At 43.7% G+C, this 17,470-nt stretch overlaps 1 protein-coding gene across 1 annotated transcript in view; it reads right to left on the bottom strand.

Annotated features, from left to right (window-relative positions):
• Nucleotides 1-17,470, bottom strand: part of ascc3 (activating signal cointegrator 1 complex subunit 3) — a 138,889-nt gene that overhangs the window by 65,554 nt on the left and 55,865 nt on the right. The window contains exons 12-14 of the mRNA XM_084174465.1: nt 7,964-8,128; nt 2,707-2,883; nt 2,234-2,305 (exon numbers count right to left, since the gene is read on the bottom strand). Of these exons, the coding sequence (XP_084030591.1) occupies nt 2,234-2,305; nt 2,707-2,883; nt 7,964-8,128 (414 nt within the window). The remainder of the gene's footprint in view (nt 1-2,233; nt 2,306-2,706; nt 2,884-7,963; nt 8,129-17,470) is intronic.

Raw genomic sequence — 17,470 nt, 5'->3', positions numbered from 1 at the left:
CCCTCCCCCCTCCCTCCTAGTCTTTTAAGGACACTATAAAGGGACTGGAGGGAGGGGGGGAGAGAGAGAGAGAGAGAGAGAGAGAGTGAGAGAGAGCGAGAGAGCGAGAGAGAGAGGAGGGGAGGGGAGGAGATGAGAGATATGAAAGGGAGAGATGTTAATATCCATGTGTGAGTGGGTGTGTTTGTCTATGTGTACGTGTGTGAGTACAGGCCTGAAGGGTGTTTCCTCGGTCTTTGTACCAGTCACAGAGGGAGCAGCAGAACAGATAATGTGCCACCATTGATTCCTGTTCTGCTGCAGAGCTCAGAAGTGTCATCCCCTCCTCTGGCACTGTTCTCTGTCTAACCCCCCACTGCTGGGCTGGCACAGATACACCCCTACTACGCACATGCCACACACTACAGACACTACACACACACACACACACACACACACAGGGCTGTGCCTATTATGGCATTTTGGGTAACAAATAATTGCCATGCAAATGGTCACATTGTCATTTTTGTTGAAAAATGTTTCGCACATGTGATGTATCATAATGTATCTCAGAAAATGTCACTGCAACCAGCGATCAGTTTACCCACCAATAATTTTTACCACTACGTCACTACCACACATTCACGGATATGCACTGGACACACACACACACAGAGATAAATAGATTTTCCTCCCTCTGTCTAATTTCACATTTCATGCATAGGATCAATGTCAACCCATTGGTGCAGTGGTGTAGGGCTGAGATGACAATCACATAATTGACAATTATAGCCAATAACAGTGAACTAAAAATACAAATTATTATAATCGTGTAATCAACCATTTTGGACAATAACCGTGAACTAAAAGTAATAAACGTCATAATCATCTTATTACATTCATTTTCGCCAGGGGGATTCAACTTTGTTTTCAAGTAAGTATAGTTTACCCAATAGCAGCAGTCAAAACCATTTGTTTTTGAGACAGGAGAGTCACCAAAACTGTGCTGTATTTGTTGTAGCACATTTTCAATGATGCATTATGATACATTACAAGCTCAAAACATTTTGAAATGTCAGCTTGAAACTTTTCTTATTTCTCTTCAAGTCTAATGTGTCATCCTTCAGCCATGTTGAAGTCAGCAGCAGCAGGGTCTAGCAGGATAGTTTCATCTCCTCAGCACAGTGACTTAAGAAATGAGAGACTGTCAGGGGTTTGGAAATGACCTGCGGCAGCAACGCCAGATTAAGTGAAACATTCCCTTAATGTGATGCTGTACATTACACACACACACACACACACACACACACACACACACACACGACAGACAGTCAACAAACAGTCTATGTGTTATCACTAAACAGTCTATTCTATGAATTAGCCTAAAGTGAAACCTCTTTTTCTGCAGGGTTACCTATACTAAGCAGGAGCTCACGCAGATTGAGCAGCAAAGTCTAGCCTGGCGTCTCTTCCTCCCTACACTGTGGGTCCATAGAGACCACTGCAGCAAACTGTTATTTATTGAAGCTGTTTTATCAGTGCAGAGCTGTGAGGAGGGAAGCATCCACGGTAACCGCTGGTTTGAGCGCTTATTAAAGTTCAGTCTGCCGGCCTGAAACCCCAGCACAGGAGGGCCAGGGGGCTTCATACAGACAATTCCATCTATCACCCTCCCAGATGAAATTAATATATGTCATAGCCACTTCTGACAATTTAATATGGAGCCTAGACAGATGCTCCCTATTGGAGAGTTCTGGCTCCAGGGCTGTGACCCACAGACGGAAAGATGACATCACATCTAGACTCACCTACTGTGGGACTGAAAACACAAACAACACATAATACATTATGCACAAACCACATTTTCCAATTCTGATACCAGAACATGGTACAGTATTTCAGATCCTTTTAAAAACATTTATTGACTGCAGGCAAACTCTGTGTAGATACATTTACTTGTGCACTGTGTGTGTTTGCGTGAGTCAATGTGTGTGTGTGCGCTCGTGGTGTGCCTAAGTGTGTGTACGTGTTGTGCACGTAGGTGTGTGGGTGTATGTTAAGGGGATGCAGACAGAACCAGCAGGCTGGGCTGGGAACGCAACACACAGTGCAGATGTGGCTGAGTGGAAACGGATGAATCCACAACTCTGGAAGCTGGGGGAGTGAGTCTGGGAAGGGAGACGGATTAACACACACACACACACACACACACACACACACACACACACACACAGTACAGTACAGGGAGCCTTACCTGATGTCCATTTCTGATCTGCTCCAGAACCTTGTCATAGCAAACCTCCTCCATGTCATGAAGCTGCTGAATCTGAGAGAAACACATATTAGCTGTGTTAGAACTTTTTAAGAGCATTGGGCCAGTAAACGAAAGGTCGCTGGTTCGAATCCCTGAGCCGGCATGGTGAAAAAATCTGCCGTTCTGCCCTTGAGCAAGGCAGTTAACTCCCAACAACAACTGCTATCCGGGCACCGATGACATGGACATCGATTAAGGCAGGCCCCCGCACCTCTCTGATTCAGAGACACATTAAATGCAGAAGACACATTTCGGTTGAATGCATTCAGTTATAACTGACTACGTATCCCCCTTCCCATACGTTTGACCAGGTCAAATTATTCAGAAAAACTCCTGGCCCTGCTAAAGACACATGAGTTCGGCAGTATGGTCAGCTTGATGTGTGTTAGCAGTGTGTGTGTGTGTGTGATCACCTTGTTGGTGGTCTTGATGCCGACGAAGCTCTGTCCGAGGGGCACGGGTCTGAAGCGGCTGTCGAAGTAGAAGAGCCCGATGTAGGGGTTGACGTGGAGGAAGGAGGCCACGTCCAGGTAGTTGGGCAGTGTGGCCGACAGACCCAGGATACGGATCATACTCTGGCTCGACTCCACCTGGAATAAACGCACACCAAGGTCAAAGGTCACACCATGATGACATACTCTGAATGGACATCTTACCGCAATGTCCCACAATGACATCACAAGCCGATTGGACTTCACTAGTCATGACACAAAGTGATTTCAGTAGGTGATTTGGTCAAAGCCGGATGCTTCCCTACACCAGTCTCTTAGACAAGAAAGAAGTGATAGAAAAGTGCTGTCTTGCGCCCTCCTGTAGCTCAGTTGGTAGAGCATGGCGCTTGCAACGCCAGGGTTGTGGGTTCGTTTCCTTACGGGGGGCCAGTATGAAAAATGTATGCACTCACTAACTGTAAGTCACTCTGCTAAATGACTAAAATGTAAAATGTTGTACACATGAGATGTGTACTACGTGTATACACTTTAGAGAGAGAAAGACAGTGTAGGTGTGTCTGTGTGTGACAGAGAAAGAAAGCGAGAGTGAGGGAGAGAGAACAGATAGATGCAGACAGAGAGCAGCGAAGGAGAGAGAGTGAGTGCATGTGTGAAAGCCCTATCTCCTTGCCTCCTGTGCTGAGGGTGACAGGGAAGATTGGTATGGCTTTTAATGTGATGCAGTACCTGTCTATACCCACTATCACGATAGGGCCTAGCCAATCCCTGGCAGCCGATAGGCTGAGCCGGGCCAGGGCTAACACACACACAGCACTGTGTCAGATCTGTGTTGTCCATACTGTAGATACACATTATGTTCATTAACAGTGTCCCAGTCAGCCTGGTTGAGTGGATAGTTGCCTTCTTACGCACACCATTTCTCCATTAATCTCACTGGTAATGGATTCTAGAGGCCGGCCGCTTTCCCTGGGCTTTATCCCAGATAGTCTATTCAATGTTTCAGCAATACCAGCACATTACATTATCAGCGATAGTTAATTATACAGTTTTCAACACTTCTGCATCTATGATACTTTACCAAAGAGCCATCCACACTAATGCCCCAAGTGATGAACGGGTTTTAAAATGCAGGTAATTACCTAAGTTTATCTCCAGAGTAATGCAAAGCCTGGCGTTAGTCTACCCAACGACGGGAGAAAATTAAATAAACCAAAACTTTGACAAGAAAAACATCACTGCTTCAGTTATCATCCTAGATTTACATAAAGAGAAAGAAGGAAAATAAATATCCTTTAGAGGCTCAACTTAATTTAGAGGCAGGGATTTCCATATTCATGAGGTTAAAAGATATGACCTTAAGCACCCTGTTCCTCCTGTGTCAGGAGCACCAGCCATGGTCCCTCCAGCAGAAAGCACTAACAATTAGGCTAGCCTGTCAGGTGTAGCGGTAATTGGACAGGAGGGATGTGTGTGTGTGTGCGAGAGAGTTTGTCGGGTGTGCGTAGTTAGGGTTGGGGGGTATCTGTGCAATGGGTTTGGGGTCCTTCAACTCCTGGTGCATTGTGGGTAGGAGTGGCGCAGTAGTCTAAGGCACTGCATCGCAGTGCTAGCTGTGCCACTAGAGATCCTGGTTCGAATCCAGGCTCTGTCGTAGCTGGCTGCGACCGGGAGACCCATGGGGCGGCACTCAATTGGCCCAGCGTCGTCCAGGGTAGGGGAGGGAATGGCCGGCCAGGGTTGTGGGTTCGCCAGGGTTGTGGGTTTGATTCCCACGGGAGGCCAGTATGAAAAAATTATAATGTATGCACTCACTAAATGTAAGTCGCACTGGATAAGAGCGTCTGCTAAATGACAAAAAATGTAAATGTAAATGAATGTTGACCAAAAAAAACACTATTACTGAACATCTTTGGGAGGGAGAAAGAGTGAACCATATAGACTCCGGTCTCTTATGCGTCTATATTTGTTTGTTTGGTTCGGTTGAGGCGGAATAAGAGATGGCAGATTTCTTTACTGGGGCCTGAGCGCGTTTCTCCAATGGTTTATAGGTCTATCTAAGCTTGTCATTTCTCAATAAAGATACACACTAACACCCTAACTCAGTGTACTTCCTCACCTTCTCACTGAAGCACATATCATTCTGAAGTCTGGTTGTTCCATGTACTCATGTGTGCTCTGGATCAAAGTTACCGCAACTTTGATGGTTAACCAAAATATTGATATGACCATATATGAGATATGATTTGTGGGTTATGACTGGCTGAGACTTCAAGACTTGTAGAGCAACAACAGACCACAGCCATAGGGTTATAGGACCCCCACAGACTTCCCTGGAAGGTTCCACAACAGAGCCCAGTGGCTGCTGTGCTGTCTGTGCTCTGACTGGTTTTCTGTCTCTTCTTGGAAACCAGAGAACTAAAGACTGTCCTTCTCCTTCAGAGAAATTGTGTTGTTTCCCCTCTTTACCTCTTCATATTTTATTGATGAGGTGACTCCTTTTTGTATTTCCAGAGGCAACAATCTTGCTTACTGTGCGCCAATCAATAATTCACAGTGTCTTAAAGACAGGAATACCTTCCAATGTGCTGTTGACTTTTGGCTCCAGTACTGCACACACACCTTAATTACAAACGCTGGCTGGAGAAACACAGGAAATACATTTCTGCTGTGCTACTCAGGATGGTTCGATCCATCATGGATTTTATGTGCAAAAAAACAACAACAAAAAAACACTGCCTCTGAAGCACCTGCCTGTGTGCGGTCTAGGTGAGTCTCTAGGAAGGGGAGGTGGAGTAGACTTTCAGGACGCTCCCTCAGCCCTTCTCCAGTGATAGCAGTTAGAGCTGCAGATAAATAGGCTGTGAACGGAGTCAACAGCGGTCACACATACAGACTGCTTTTCAATTACCTGACGGTTAACCTTACCCACCCAGAGGTCCCCGACGTCACAGCACACTAAAATAAAAATAAATAAATAAACACTATCCTTTCAGTATCCTTCTCTCTCCATCTCTCCCCTCTCTCTCTGATCGATCTCTTTCTCAACACTCCTCTCTTTCACTTCCAACTTTTATATCTGTCATCAATATTTTAATATTCATATTGGTATATCGATGTGTGCGTTTGTGTCTGCCCATGGAAAAGTAATTCCAATCCCTCTTGTCACCTAGGAGACCGTGAAAATTCCTACCATGCATCTCTCTATCCCACCTCCATTTATTAATTTCCTCCCTGGCTGGGATTGACACCTGACGCCAGCTCATCACAATGGAACACGGTTGCGGGACACTCCGGAACAATGGCTCCCATTTCCCCGACTGTCGGAATTTGCATAATCACTCTAATATCCCAAACGGCCGGGCTGATTCCTGCACAGGGCGCTGTCAATCATCATAAGAGGGAATCAGGCATCCCACTCAGACACACAGCACAGACCTCAGACAGACAGGCTAACTAAAGCTAAATCACTGACTCCACAAACAAAGACTAGACAAAACCCTTACAATATTTAACAACAATATAAAACTGATATGGTTGAATGAGAATGACTGTGTTGTCCTAATATTAATGTCCTTGTGCATAATGTTCACCATGGTGAGGTGACCCTAGTGTAATGATAGAGGGGGGAACTGACCTGTGGGAGTGTGCTGACCGCCAGGCTAGTGTGGTGAGAGGGGACAGGGGGGGACCAGGGGGGGATAGGGTAGGATAAGAGCTGGGACCAGGGCTGTTTTGCTGTGTGACCTGGAATTTTATTTTGGGGGCACCAGTGCGACTATAATTTTTTTGAATCACCCAGAATAGTTGTTATGATTAGGCTTCGCTGTACCGCTGCTTCCGAGTGCCATACTCGCGGGCCCGGAGAGCAAATCAAGTGCACCTATAAGCCTGCGGCTGGCCAATCGGATGGCTCAGATTACCGTGTCTGCAGTTTCCTCGAGCGCACAGAAAAATGTATACTATGAGATTTCAAAACGTTTAAAACCATGACTAGAGAGAGACTTAACGAATACAGCAAAGAGCTGTTGTTTTTATGAGTGAGTTCATGTTTATGGTTTTATTCAGCACTGTAAACACTTTTTATTGAACACTTTTATAAGCCATAAAATGCGCTTCTCCCTTCTTCCAGTCGCACTTCAACCAGCACTGCAGCTGCAATGAATGAGTAGCAAAGTGTATCGAAATGCTTGCATTGATATTATCAGCGGCTTGTGTCTATTTTTATAATCAAGGAATATTTCACTTTCACTGGTCATAGGAGTAACATGAATTTGTGCATGAGGCACAAATAATGCGTTGCAACTCGAGTTTCACCATCAGCTGGAAGACGGTGTCCCCTTTTTGGTCACAGTCAGTCTCAGCGGAGGGAGGGAGAGCGGAGGGATGGTGAGAGGCAGACCCTCTGCAGCACTCTCTCTCCCGCCGCTGAAACTGACCATCAGATGAAGATCAGTCCAGTAAAATAATGAAAATAACATTATTTAAATTTATGCTCACTCAGCTGTGCCTCACAAGTTATACAACAACTGATCTATTACCGGAGTGATCATAAACCATATGTTTTGAACAACATTGGCAGGGCAATTCAAGCATAGCCAATATGCAGTGATAATGTATTGCGCCTATAGCCTACTGCGCAAACCTCATTGCTACAGAACTGCTTTTAATTGGTTATTGTTGGATAGGTTTACGTTTAAGTAATGTTAAAAAATATATATAATAATTTATAATAAACAAAGTCTTTAAAGGGTTATAGTTTCTAGCCACAGCATGTGCTTCAAAAGTAATTATAAACTGGGTGGTTCGAGCCCTGAATGCTGATTGGCTGACAGCAGTGGTATATCAGACCGTATACCACAGGTATGACAAAACATTTATTTTTACTGCTCTAATTACATTGGTAACCAGTTTATAATAGCAATAAGGCACCTCCGAGGTTTGTGGTATATGGCCAATATACCACGGCTAAGGGCTGTATCCAGGCACTCCACGTTGCGTCGTGAAGAAGAACAGCCCTTAGCCGTTAGTATATACTACACCTCCTTGCTTTATTGCTTAAATATAATTCATATATGCCCAATATAGGCTTTATCTCAATCAATAAAAAAAAATCAGCTTTTCTGGTGCTCCTAAATTTTATGTTGTGCTCCTTTAAAGTTGTATATAAGTATATATATATATATTTTTTTACACGTGGCTGAGCCAGAGAGGTACTGACCTGTCGTAGTGTCCTGGCCACCAGGCACTCCAGAACTGGTCCTCTGTCCTCGTGTAGTAGATGCACCTCGTCCAGGATGAGGAGCTTTACAATCTGGGACAGGGCCACGTCCCCAACGCTCTTCCTTGTCACTACGTCCCACTTCTCAGGGGTAGTCACCAGCATCTGGAACACAACAGATGGACACACACAGTCAGTAACAGACAGATGAACACACATACAGAATTGATTTGTCAGTCGATCCAAAAGTACCTGTTCAGCCCCATATACTCCAAATCCATGATATAGTTAGGGACAGGAGTTTTTCATGACCATCAGACCAGGGTCCTGTGTTATAACTAGGGGACAGAGTTCTTCATGACCATCAGACCAGGGTCCTATGTCATAACTAGGGGACAGAGTTCTTCATGACCATCAGACCAGGGTCCTATGTCATAACTAGGGGACAGAGTTCTTCATGACCATCAGACCAGGGTCCTATGTCATAACTAGGGGACAGAATTCATCCTGTTCAGGTCACGTGAACAAGAAAAACTCTGGGCCCTTTGTGTCATATACACCACTTGCAACCAGAGCACTCTATCCATCATCTGTGTTATCAGTTCATCCCTCTATCCTCTATACATACCTCACTCCTCCCTTGCCATCTTCTTAATCACCCTCTCACCTGTTCCTGTTTAAAACCCAGACACTTTGGGCCCCTCTGTGCCATCGTTCTAGTGCAATTAAGCCTCAGATGATAGAACAACACAACAATGCATAATGAATGGTGTGTGCGAGCTGTTTGCCAACCCATCGGTGTGTGTTGTCTGGGTGTGCGGAAATTCCTATTAAACACTTTTTGTAAAAAGCAGATAATTAAAGACTGTAGTTTACATTTAAATACATCTAGCTAGCCATTACTGACTGGCGCTCCTTCCTAGCAGAGAGGAAACGGTCACACGCACACACACACACACACACACACACACACACACACACACACTAGAGACTGGCACGGTGCTAGCAGAGAGGAAAGAAGTGGCTGTCCTAATTAGGCTGCAGGTTAATCTAAATGGAAGCTCTGGCTTCCAAACAAATGACTAGCAGGCCAAAGTGCTTTCTTTAATCACACAACAAAAACAATGAAGACGCCATTTGACTTAACAGGAAACACTCATTATTTTCCTTGTATTGTTTTTAATAATGTTAATATTGATCTGGTTATTTATTTATATGACTGGCTGCCAAGTGTATTACATTTATGGTTGGAGAGACTCCCACGGATTGATTTCAGGACCGCGAAAACCATCCCCTAGATAAAATACAATATTTGTGAATATGCAGCGTTGGTGAAATAAAAGAGAGTGCAGTCCTGGAAAACAATGGGGCAGATAAAGACCTGTGTCAAAGTGGGCTTCCATTATAGAACATTTAGAATTACTAGAAAGGACATACACATTGAAATCAACGTTCCATGACGATTACATTGAAATAGGGTCCTAGAACTGTTCTGATGTGCAGGTTGCAGCTCGTCTGTGGTGGCCAGCTCCAGCCATATGATGAGTGGGGCTCCACCCAACGTGCACACAGTGGATCGGAACAATTCTAGAACACTAGGAGCCGTTTTCCTAAACACCTATTAAGCCTAGTCCTGAACAAAAATCATGCTGAATGGAGAATCTCCATTGAAATAACATTTGAGTCTAGGACTAAGTCTAACGTGTGTCTGAGAACCCGACCCTATATTTCTTTGTGATGTGACTCAGAGCACAGGGACCTGCCCCAGCTCCGTGTTAATGAGGGGGGCTCTACCCAGGCAGCTCCACCCAGCGTGGTAACAGTGATGTGTGCAGCCATGTGGAACCCGGGGCCATGACGAGGTCTTCCCACACTACCACTTATCTACTAATTACCTGTCTGACTGACTGACTGTCTGTGTGTCCGTCTGTGTGTCCGTCTGTGTGACCGGCTGTGTGTCCGGCTGTGTGTCCGGCTGTGTGTCCGGCTGTGTGTCCGGCTGTGTGTCCGGCTGTGTGTCCGGCTGTGGAGCAGAGTGCCAGGGGCCCACTCTGTCAATAAGTTAATATTTACTCTCTGGACTGAGGGAGAGGAACTTAGAGAGCCAACACGCCGGCTGCTCATTCACCCACCCACCCGCACACTGGCATGTCTGCAAGCCAGCAGCCTCTCCAAGCCTGTCTACTGTTACCATGGTAACTATCAGTGCCACAGAGAGAGAGGGGGTGTGGGAGGAGGGAAAGGTAAGAGGGTAGAATTGTTTCACTGCTTTCATACTGTAAGTGAACGACTAATGTCTTGTCAAGGCTAAAACAAACATGGAGGAACATCATAAACCTAGACAAATGTATCTAAGTGTGTGTGTGCGCACATCGACTGCATGTTTTTGATGGGAGTTGTGACAATAGCAGTCACAGAAATCAAATCAAAGTTTATTTGTCATGTACACAGATCAGCAGATGTTAAAGCAGGTGCAGTGAAACGCTTGTGTTTCTAGCTCCAGCACTGCAGTAAATGTCTAACAGTACAATACTACTACAAAAAAAAAAAAAATAGAAGAAGAAATTAAGTAGGAAAAAGGTATGTACAGCAGTAGTTATATAGAATGAGCTATGTGGAGAATACAGTATGTACATATAAAGTAAGTGATCAATTAGCTTAATTTCTCAGAGATCAAATTCAATTTCAACAGAATCATATTGTAGGAATGCTAATCTTATCTGTATATAACTACAGCAATGATTTTACACATAGAGTGTATGCAAACATGAGAAACAAACACTGGTGTGAGTGTGTCTGTAAGAGAGGGAGGGAGGGAGGGAGGGAGGGAGGGAGGGAGGGAGGGAGGGAGGGAGGGAGGGAGGGAGGGAGGGAGGGAGGGAGGGAGGGAAGACAAATGGAAAGGTCTCTTAGAAAGTTGTTTCAGATAACCAAAATTGATGAGGGTCATTAAAAAAATCCTCCTTATTTACCCTGAGGTCTCTAGTGAGCTAACTTTATAGGACCTAGTGAACTTTAATGGAGTTGTTATTTGAGTTTTAATGAACTTACTCCACACTAGCAGAAACAGAGGGTATTTCATCCAAAACTCTGTAGTCTGGGTAGATAGGCTAGCAAGGCTGGCTGGTGGGTGTATGCAGGGGGTAAGGATAATATTGTTGAGCCTCTGCCTGTCCATCCTCATTAAAGGATGCCCTCTCTCTCACAAGGAAACAAACGCAAGTACACACACACGCAGACACACACCTCCAAATTAACTGCTATTGACCTAATTTCCCAAGATTCACATATCTCTCTCTCCCTCCCTCCATTTTTCTCTCTCTCTCACTCTGTCGCTCTCTCTGCTTTCATCTCTCCATCCTTAAGTACCAGGAGGTTTATGAACCTTTAAAGTCTAAGCTCTACTATCCTCTTTTGGATTTGCTAGATATGCTTGTTCTTGGCAACCTTTTCAGCCTACTCCTTCATCTCTGTCTCCCTCTGTCTCCCTCTGTCTCCCTCTGTCTCCCTCTGTCTCCCTCTGTCTCCCTCTGTCTCCCTCTGTCTCCCTCTGTCTCCCTCTGTCTCCCTCTGTCTCCCTCTGTCTACCTCTGTCTACCTCTGTCTACCTCTGTCTACCTCTGTCTACCTCTGTCTACCTCTGTCTACCTCTGTCTACCTCTGTCTACCTCTGTCTACCTCTGTCTACCTCTGTCTACCTCTGTCTACCTCTCAGTGAGGTGCTCACTAGATGAAGGAGTTTAGCCTACATCCTTCACTCCATCCTCCTTTTTGTTTCACAAATCCCATTCATCCTCTTTTTCTACCTTCCTGTTTCACAAACGCAACGTTGACTCACAAATACAGTCAAACGCACTGGGGAAAATAATGACTAATAATGCAAATATATGCTTAATGAAATGAATATAAAACAAGGGAGAAGTAGTGAGAAATATGAATGATTTTACCATTGAGAGAATAAACACCTGGTTGACAGAGCTATTGACAAGTGCATTAGAGACTAGAACAAACTCATTTACAGACCACTAACTGAGACAAACAACCTAATTGGTTGATTTGCTGGGGAGCTGTTACAATTGGATATTGGATTGGACAATTGATTAATCATTTTAATTGAAAGAAAACATCTGATTGGTTATGTCACTATGAGCATAACAAGTGGCAATTTAATTGGTTTAGTTACTCAACAACAACATTATATTCATCATCTTCATTTTGTGAGTGGCAGGTTTTTCCTGACCACGGATGTATTTCAAATATTAGTTACTCTCAACTCATGTCAATCACATTTCCAATATATCCGGCGATCTTGTTAATTTGGGAGAACAGAGTAGCCTATGTAGCCATAACTACTGTAGGGCTCTTATTTTAACACCTTGAATTGGGAGAGCACTTTAAAAGAGGTTGACTAAAGTACTGCTGGGTAATGTTGAAAGCATCGGCGGTGCACAGAAAACCACATTCTCTCCCTCTCTCCTCCTCTCCTCTCCCTCCCCCCTGCGCTAAAATACAAGCACCACCTTCAAAGGCACAAATACAGTGGACAATAAACAGGATATGAATTTGGTATTTTACAGTACAACTAACTGCAGTCACCATGGCAACTACAACTAAGGCTGCTGAGAACAAGGAATCAGGAAAATGGAGAGGGGGGTAGTATAGACGAGGGAGATAAGATATGGAAACCCAGAGAACACACACACGCCTCTTGAGAGAATGTCGCACACGTAGCCACACACTGAATTCTCAGAGATTTTTCTGCCATTGTAATCATTGGGCGGGCCGCCTAAGTGTTTTTTCGGGTCGCTTAAGTCCTAACAGTTAATAAAAAACAAAAACTATATATATATTAAATGTATATATTTATATATATTACATATACATATATATATATATACATATATATATATATATATATATATATATATAATTATTTGTAATTCATTTTCGGGATGAAAAACACTAAGTGTAAACTTAAAACACTAAAACCAGATATAAAGTATGCATGTAGAAAAGATAATGGTGCTATATATTTTTTATAATATTAACTTTGAGAACTAACACCAAAATAAAAGCTAGACAGTCGGGAGAATTGAAAATTCCCAAAACAATGAATTTAGCAGCATTCCTTTTGGTCTGAGCAAAAGAACACAGCATTATCCATGGGAAAAATGAATAGAATTGCAGGAAACTAGCTTTAAAACTGCAAAATGTTCTCTCAGCTCAATGGCAGAATAAAAATAATAATAATAATAATAATTTAAAACTGCAAAAAAAAATCTCAGTTGCATGGCAAAATTTGTAGAATTGCATGAAATTAGCTTTAAAATGACAAACATTTCTCTACAGTGCCAAGATGCGGGCCTCTAAACTTTTCTCAGAAATGTAGCCGTGTCGTCGGCCAACCACCTAAGAACCTTTTTGATCCAGAAAAAACCCTGCCTCTGACCTCCGAGTGACCCTGCATGACTGTGACTGGGGTCTAGTGTGAGAAACTATGTGGTGGTGCTGGCCTCTCTATGGATTATCAGTTCTATCAGTAGCTGTGTTGCAGTGAAGGAACAGTCATTTTATCAAGCCTGCCAGAGAATTGAGTACAGGAGGACACCAGCGAGAGATAAGGAACTGCACTAGTCTCCTACATAAAGCAGGGGAGAGGGACACTATCATCGTTGGAGGGGGTGTGTGTGTGTGTGTGTGTGTGTGTGTGTGTGTGGCGCCTGAGCGCATGCATTCGGAAGCCTCGCCAATTCTTGTTTTTATGACTTTTATTTTGAACTAAGACAGGAGAGCAACCATTATCTATACTGCAGTTGTGTAAGTTGCTGTGGCTGTGTGACTCATGGACACAATATTGTCTCCTACTCTTCACTGCAGAATGCCAGATGTGTGACTGAAGTCTGTGATGTGACCTGAAGCTAACTGAGCCCAAATTGCAGTGTGAGGAGACCAGCTGTAACACACTGTTATTGGCCCTGTGGATCTCAAATTAAATCAATTTTTATTTGTCACATGCGCCGAATACAACAGGTGTAGACCTTACAATGAAATGCTTACTTACAAGCCCTTAACCAACAATGCAGTTTTAAGAAAAAAAGTGTTAAGTAAAAAATGGATAAGTAAAAAATAACAAATAATTAAAGAGCAGCAGTAAAATAAAATAACAGTAGGGAGGCTATACAGTGAGGGAAAAAAGTATTTGATCCCCTAATGATTTTGTACGTTTGCCCACTGACAAAGAAATGATCAGTCTATAATCTTAATGGTAGATTTATTTGAACAGTGAGAGACAGAATAACAACAAAAAAATCCAGAAAAACGCATGTAAAAAATGTTATAAATTGATTTGCATTTTAATGAAGGAAATAAGTATTTGACCCCCTCTCAATCAGAAAGATTTCTGTCTCCCAGGTGTCTTTTATACAGGTAACGAGCTGAGATTAGGAGCACACTCTTAAAGGGAGTGCTCCTAATCTCAGTTTGTTACCTGTATAAAAGACACCTGTCCACAGAAGCAATCAATCAATCAGATTCCAAACTCTCCACCATGGCCAAGACCAAAGAGCTCTCCAAGGATGTCAGGGACAAGATTGTAGACCTACACAAGGCTGGAATGGGCTACAAGACCATCGCCAAGCAGCTTAGTGAGAAGGTGACAACAGTTGGTGCGATTATTGGCAAATGGAAGAAACACAAAATAACTGTCAATCTGGCATGGGGCATGGGGCTCCATGCAAGATCTCACCTCGTGGCGTTGCAATGATCATGAGAACGGTGAGGAATCAGCCCAGAACTACACGGGAGGGTCTTGTCAATGATCTCAAGGCAGCTGGGACCATAGTCACCAAGAAAACAATTGGTAACACACTATGCCGTGAAGGACTGAAATCCTGCAGCGCCCGCAAGGTCCCCTTGCTCAAGAAAGCACATATAAAGGCCTGTCTGAAGTTTGCCAATGAACATCTGAATAATTCAGAGGAGAACTGGGTGAAAGTGTTGTGGTCAGATGAGACCAAAATCGAGCTCTTTGGCATCAACTCAACTCGCCGTGTTTGGAGGAGGAGGAATGCTGCCTATGACCCCAAGAACACCATCCCCACCGTCAAACATGGAGGTGGAAACATTATGCTTTGGGGGTGTTTTTCTGCTAAGGGGACAGGACAACTTCACCGCATCAAAGGGACGATGGACGGGGCCATGTACCGTCAAATCTTGGGTGAGAACCTCCTTCCCTCAGCCAGGGCATTGAAAATGGGTCGTGGATGGGTATTCCAACATGACAATGACCCAAAACACACGGCCAAGGCAACAAAGGAGTGGCTCAAGTAGAGGCACATTGAGGTCCTGGAGTGGCCTAGCCAGTCTCCAGACCTTAATCCCATAGAAAATCTGTGGAGGGAGCTGAAGGTTCGAGTTGCCAAACGTCAGGCTCAAAACCTTAATGACTTGGAGAAGATCTGCAAAGAGGAGTGGGACAAAATCCCTCCTGAGATGTGTGCAAACCTGGTGGCCAACTACAAGAAACGTTTGACCTCTGTGATTGCCAACAAGGGTTTTGACACCTAGTACTAAGTCATGTTTTGCAGAGGGGTCAAATACTTATTTCCCTCATTAAAATGCAAATCAATTTATAACATTTTTGACATGCGTTTTTCTGGATTTTTTTGTTGTTATTCTGTCTCTCACTGTTCAAATAAACCTACCATTAAAATTATAGACTGATCACGTCTTTGTCAGTGGGCAAATGTACAAAATCAGTAGGGGATCAAATACTTTTTTCCCTCACTGTATACAGGAGGTACCAGTACAGAGTCAATGTGCGGGGGCACCGGTTAGTCGAGGTAATATGTACATGTGGGTAGAGTTAAAGTGACTAAGCATAGATCATAAACAGAGTAGCAGAAGCGTAAAAGAGGGGGTGGGGGGGAAATGCAAATAGTCCGGGTAGCCATGATTAGCTGTTCAGGAGTCTTATGGCTTGGGGGTAGAAGCTGTTAAGAAGCCTTTTGGACCTAGACTTCGCGCTCTGGTACCGCGTGCCATGCGGTAGCAGAGAGAACAGTCTATGACTAGGGTGGCTGGAGTCTTTGACAATTTTTAGGGCCTTCCTCCCAGACACTGTTATTGGCCCTGTGGATCTCTGTCCCAGACACCGTTATCGGTTCTGTGGATCTCTGTCCCAGACACTGTTATTGGCCCTGTGGATCTCTGTCCCAGACACTGTTATTGGCCCTGTGGATCTCTGTCCCAGACACTGTTATTGGCCCTGTGGATCTCTGTCCCAGACACTGTTATCGGTCCTGTGGATCTCTGTCTCAGACACTGTTATCGGCCCTGTGGATCTCTGTCTCAGACACTGTTATCGGTCCTGTGGATCTCTGTCCCAGACACTGTTATTGGCCCTGTGGATCTCTGTCCCAGACAGTCTAGTGTTGATGTTGTCTCGATCCTGTTATTTCCCTCTGCTGTCTAAACCCTGCTACTCTATAACAGATACCCTTTTCACACTACTGAACCTATCGAGCCAAACCAAGCCAAGCTGTACTGGGCTAGCCTGTTTACCTATCACCATTGTTACTGGAATGGACAATATAAAGAAAGAGATCAGAGCCCGAACAGTACGGTTAGGGTTGGCGCTATAGCAGGACAATGACCCTAAGCATACTGCTAAAGCAACACTCGAGTGGTTTAAGGGGAAACATTTAAATGTATTGGAATGGCCTAGTCAAAGCCCAGACCTCAATCCAATTGAGAATCTGTGGTATGACTTAAAGATTGCTGTACATCAGCGGAACCCATCAAACTTGAAGGAGCTGGAGCAGTTTTGCCTTGAAGAATGGGCTAAAATCCCAGTGGCTAGATGTGCCAAGCTTATAGAGACATACCCCAAGAGACTTGCAGCTGTAATTGCTGCAAAAGGTGGCTCTACAAAGTATTGACTTTGTGGGAGGTGAATAGTTATGCACGCTCAAGTTTTTTGTTTTTTTGTCTTATTTCTTGTTTGTTTCACAATAAAAAAGATGTTGCATTTTCAAAAAAAGATGTTGCATGTAAATCAAATGATACAACCCCCCCCAAAAAATCAATTTTAATTCCAGGTTGTAAGGCAACAAAATAGGAAAAATGCCAAGGGGGGTGAATACTTTTGCAAGCCACTGTATACAGTACCAGTCAAAAGTTTGGACACACCTACTCATTCAAGGGTTTTTCTTTATTTTTACTATTTTCAACATTGTAGAATAATAGTGAAGACATCAAAACTATGAAATAACACACCTGGAATGCACTTCAACTAACAGGTGTGCCTTCTTAAAAGTTAATTTGTGGAATTTCTTTCCTTCAGTAAAGCGTTTGAGCCAATCAGTTGTGTTGTGACAAGTAAGGGGTGGTATACAGAAGATAGCCCTATTTGGTAAAATACCAAGTCCATATTATGGCAAGAACAGCTCAAATAAGCAAAGAGAAACAACGTTTATATATTTTATATTTGAGATTCTTCAAATAGCC

Source organism: Coregonus lavaretus (assembly GCF_964263955.1).
Source record: "Coregonus lavaretus genome assembly, chromosome: 13".
NCBI lineage: Eukaryota > Metazoa > Chordata > Actinopteri > Salmoniformes > Salmonidae > Coregonus > Coregonus lavaretus.
The sequence above is the reverse complement of the archived record's forward strand: the minus strand, read 5'-3'. Positions and strand labels throughout refer to the sequence as shown.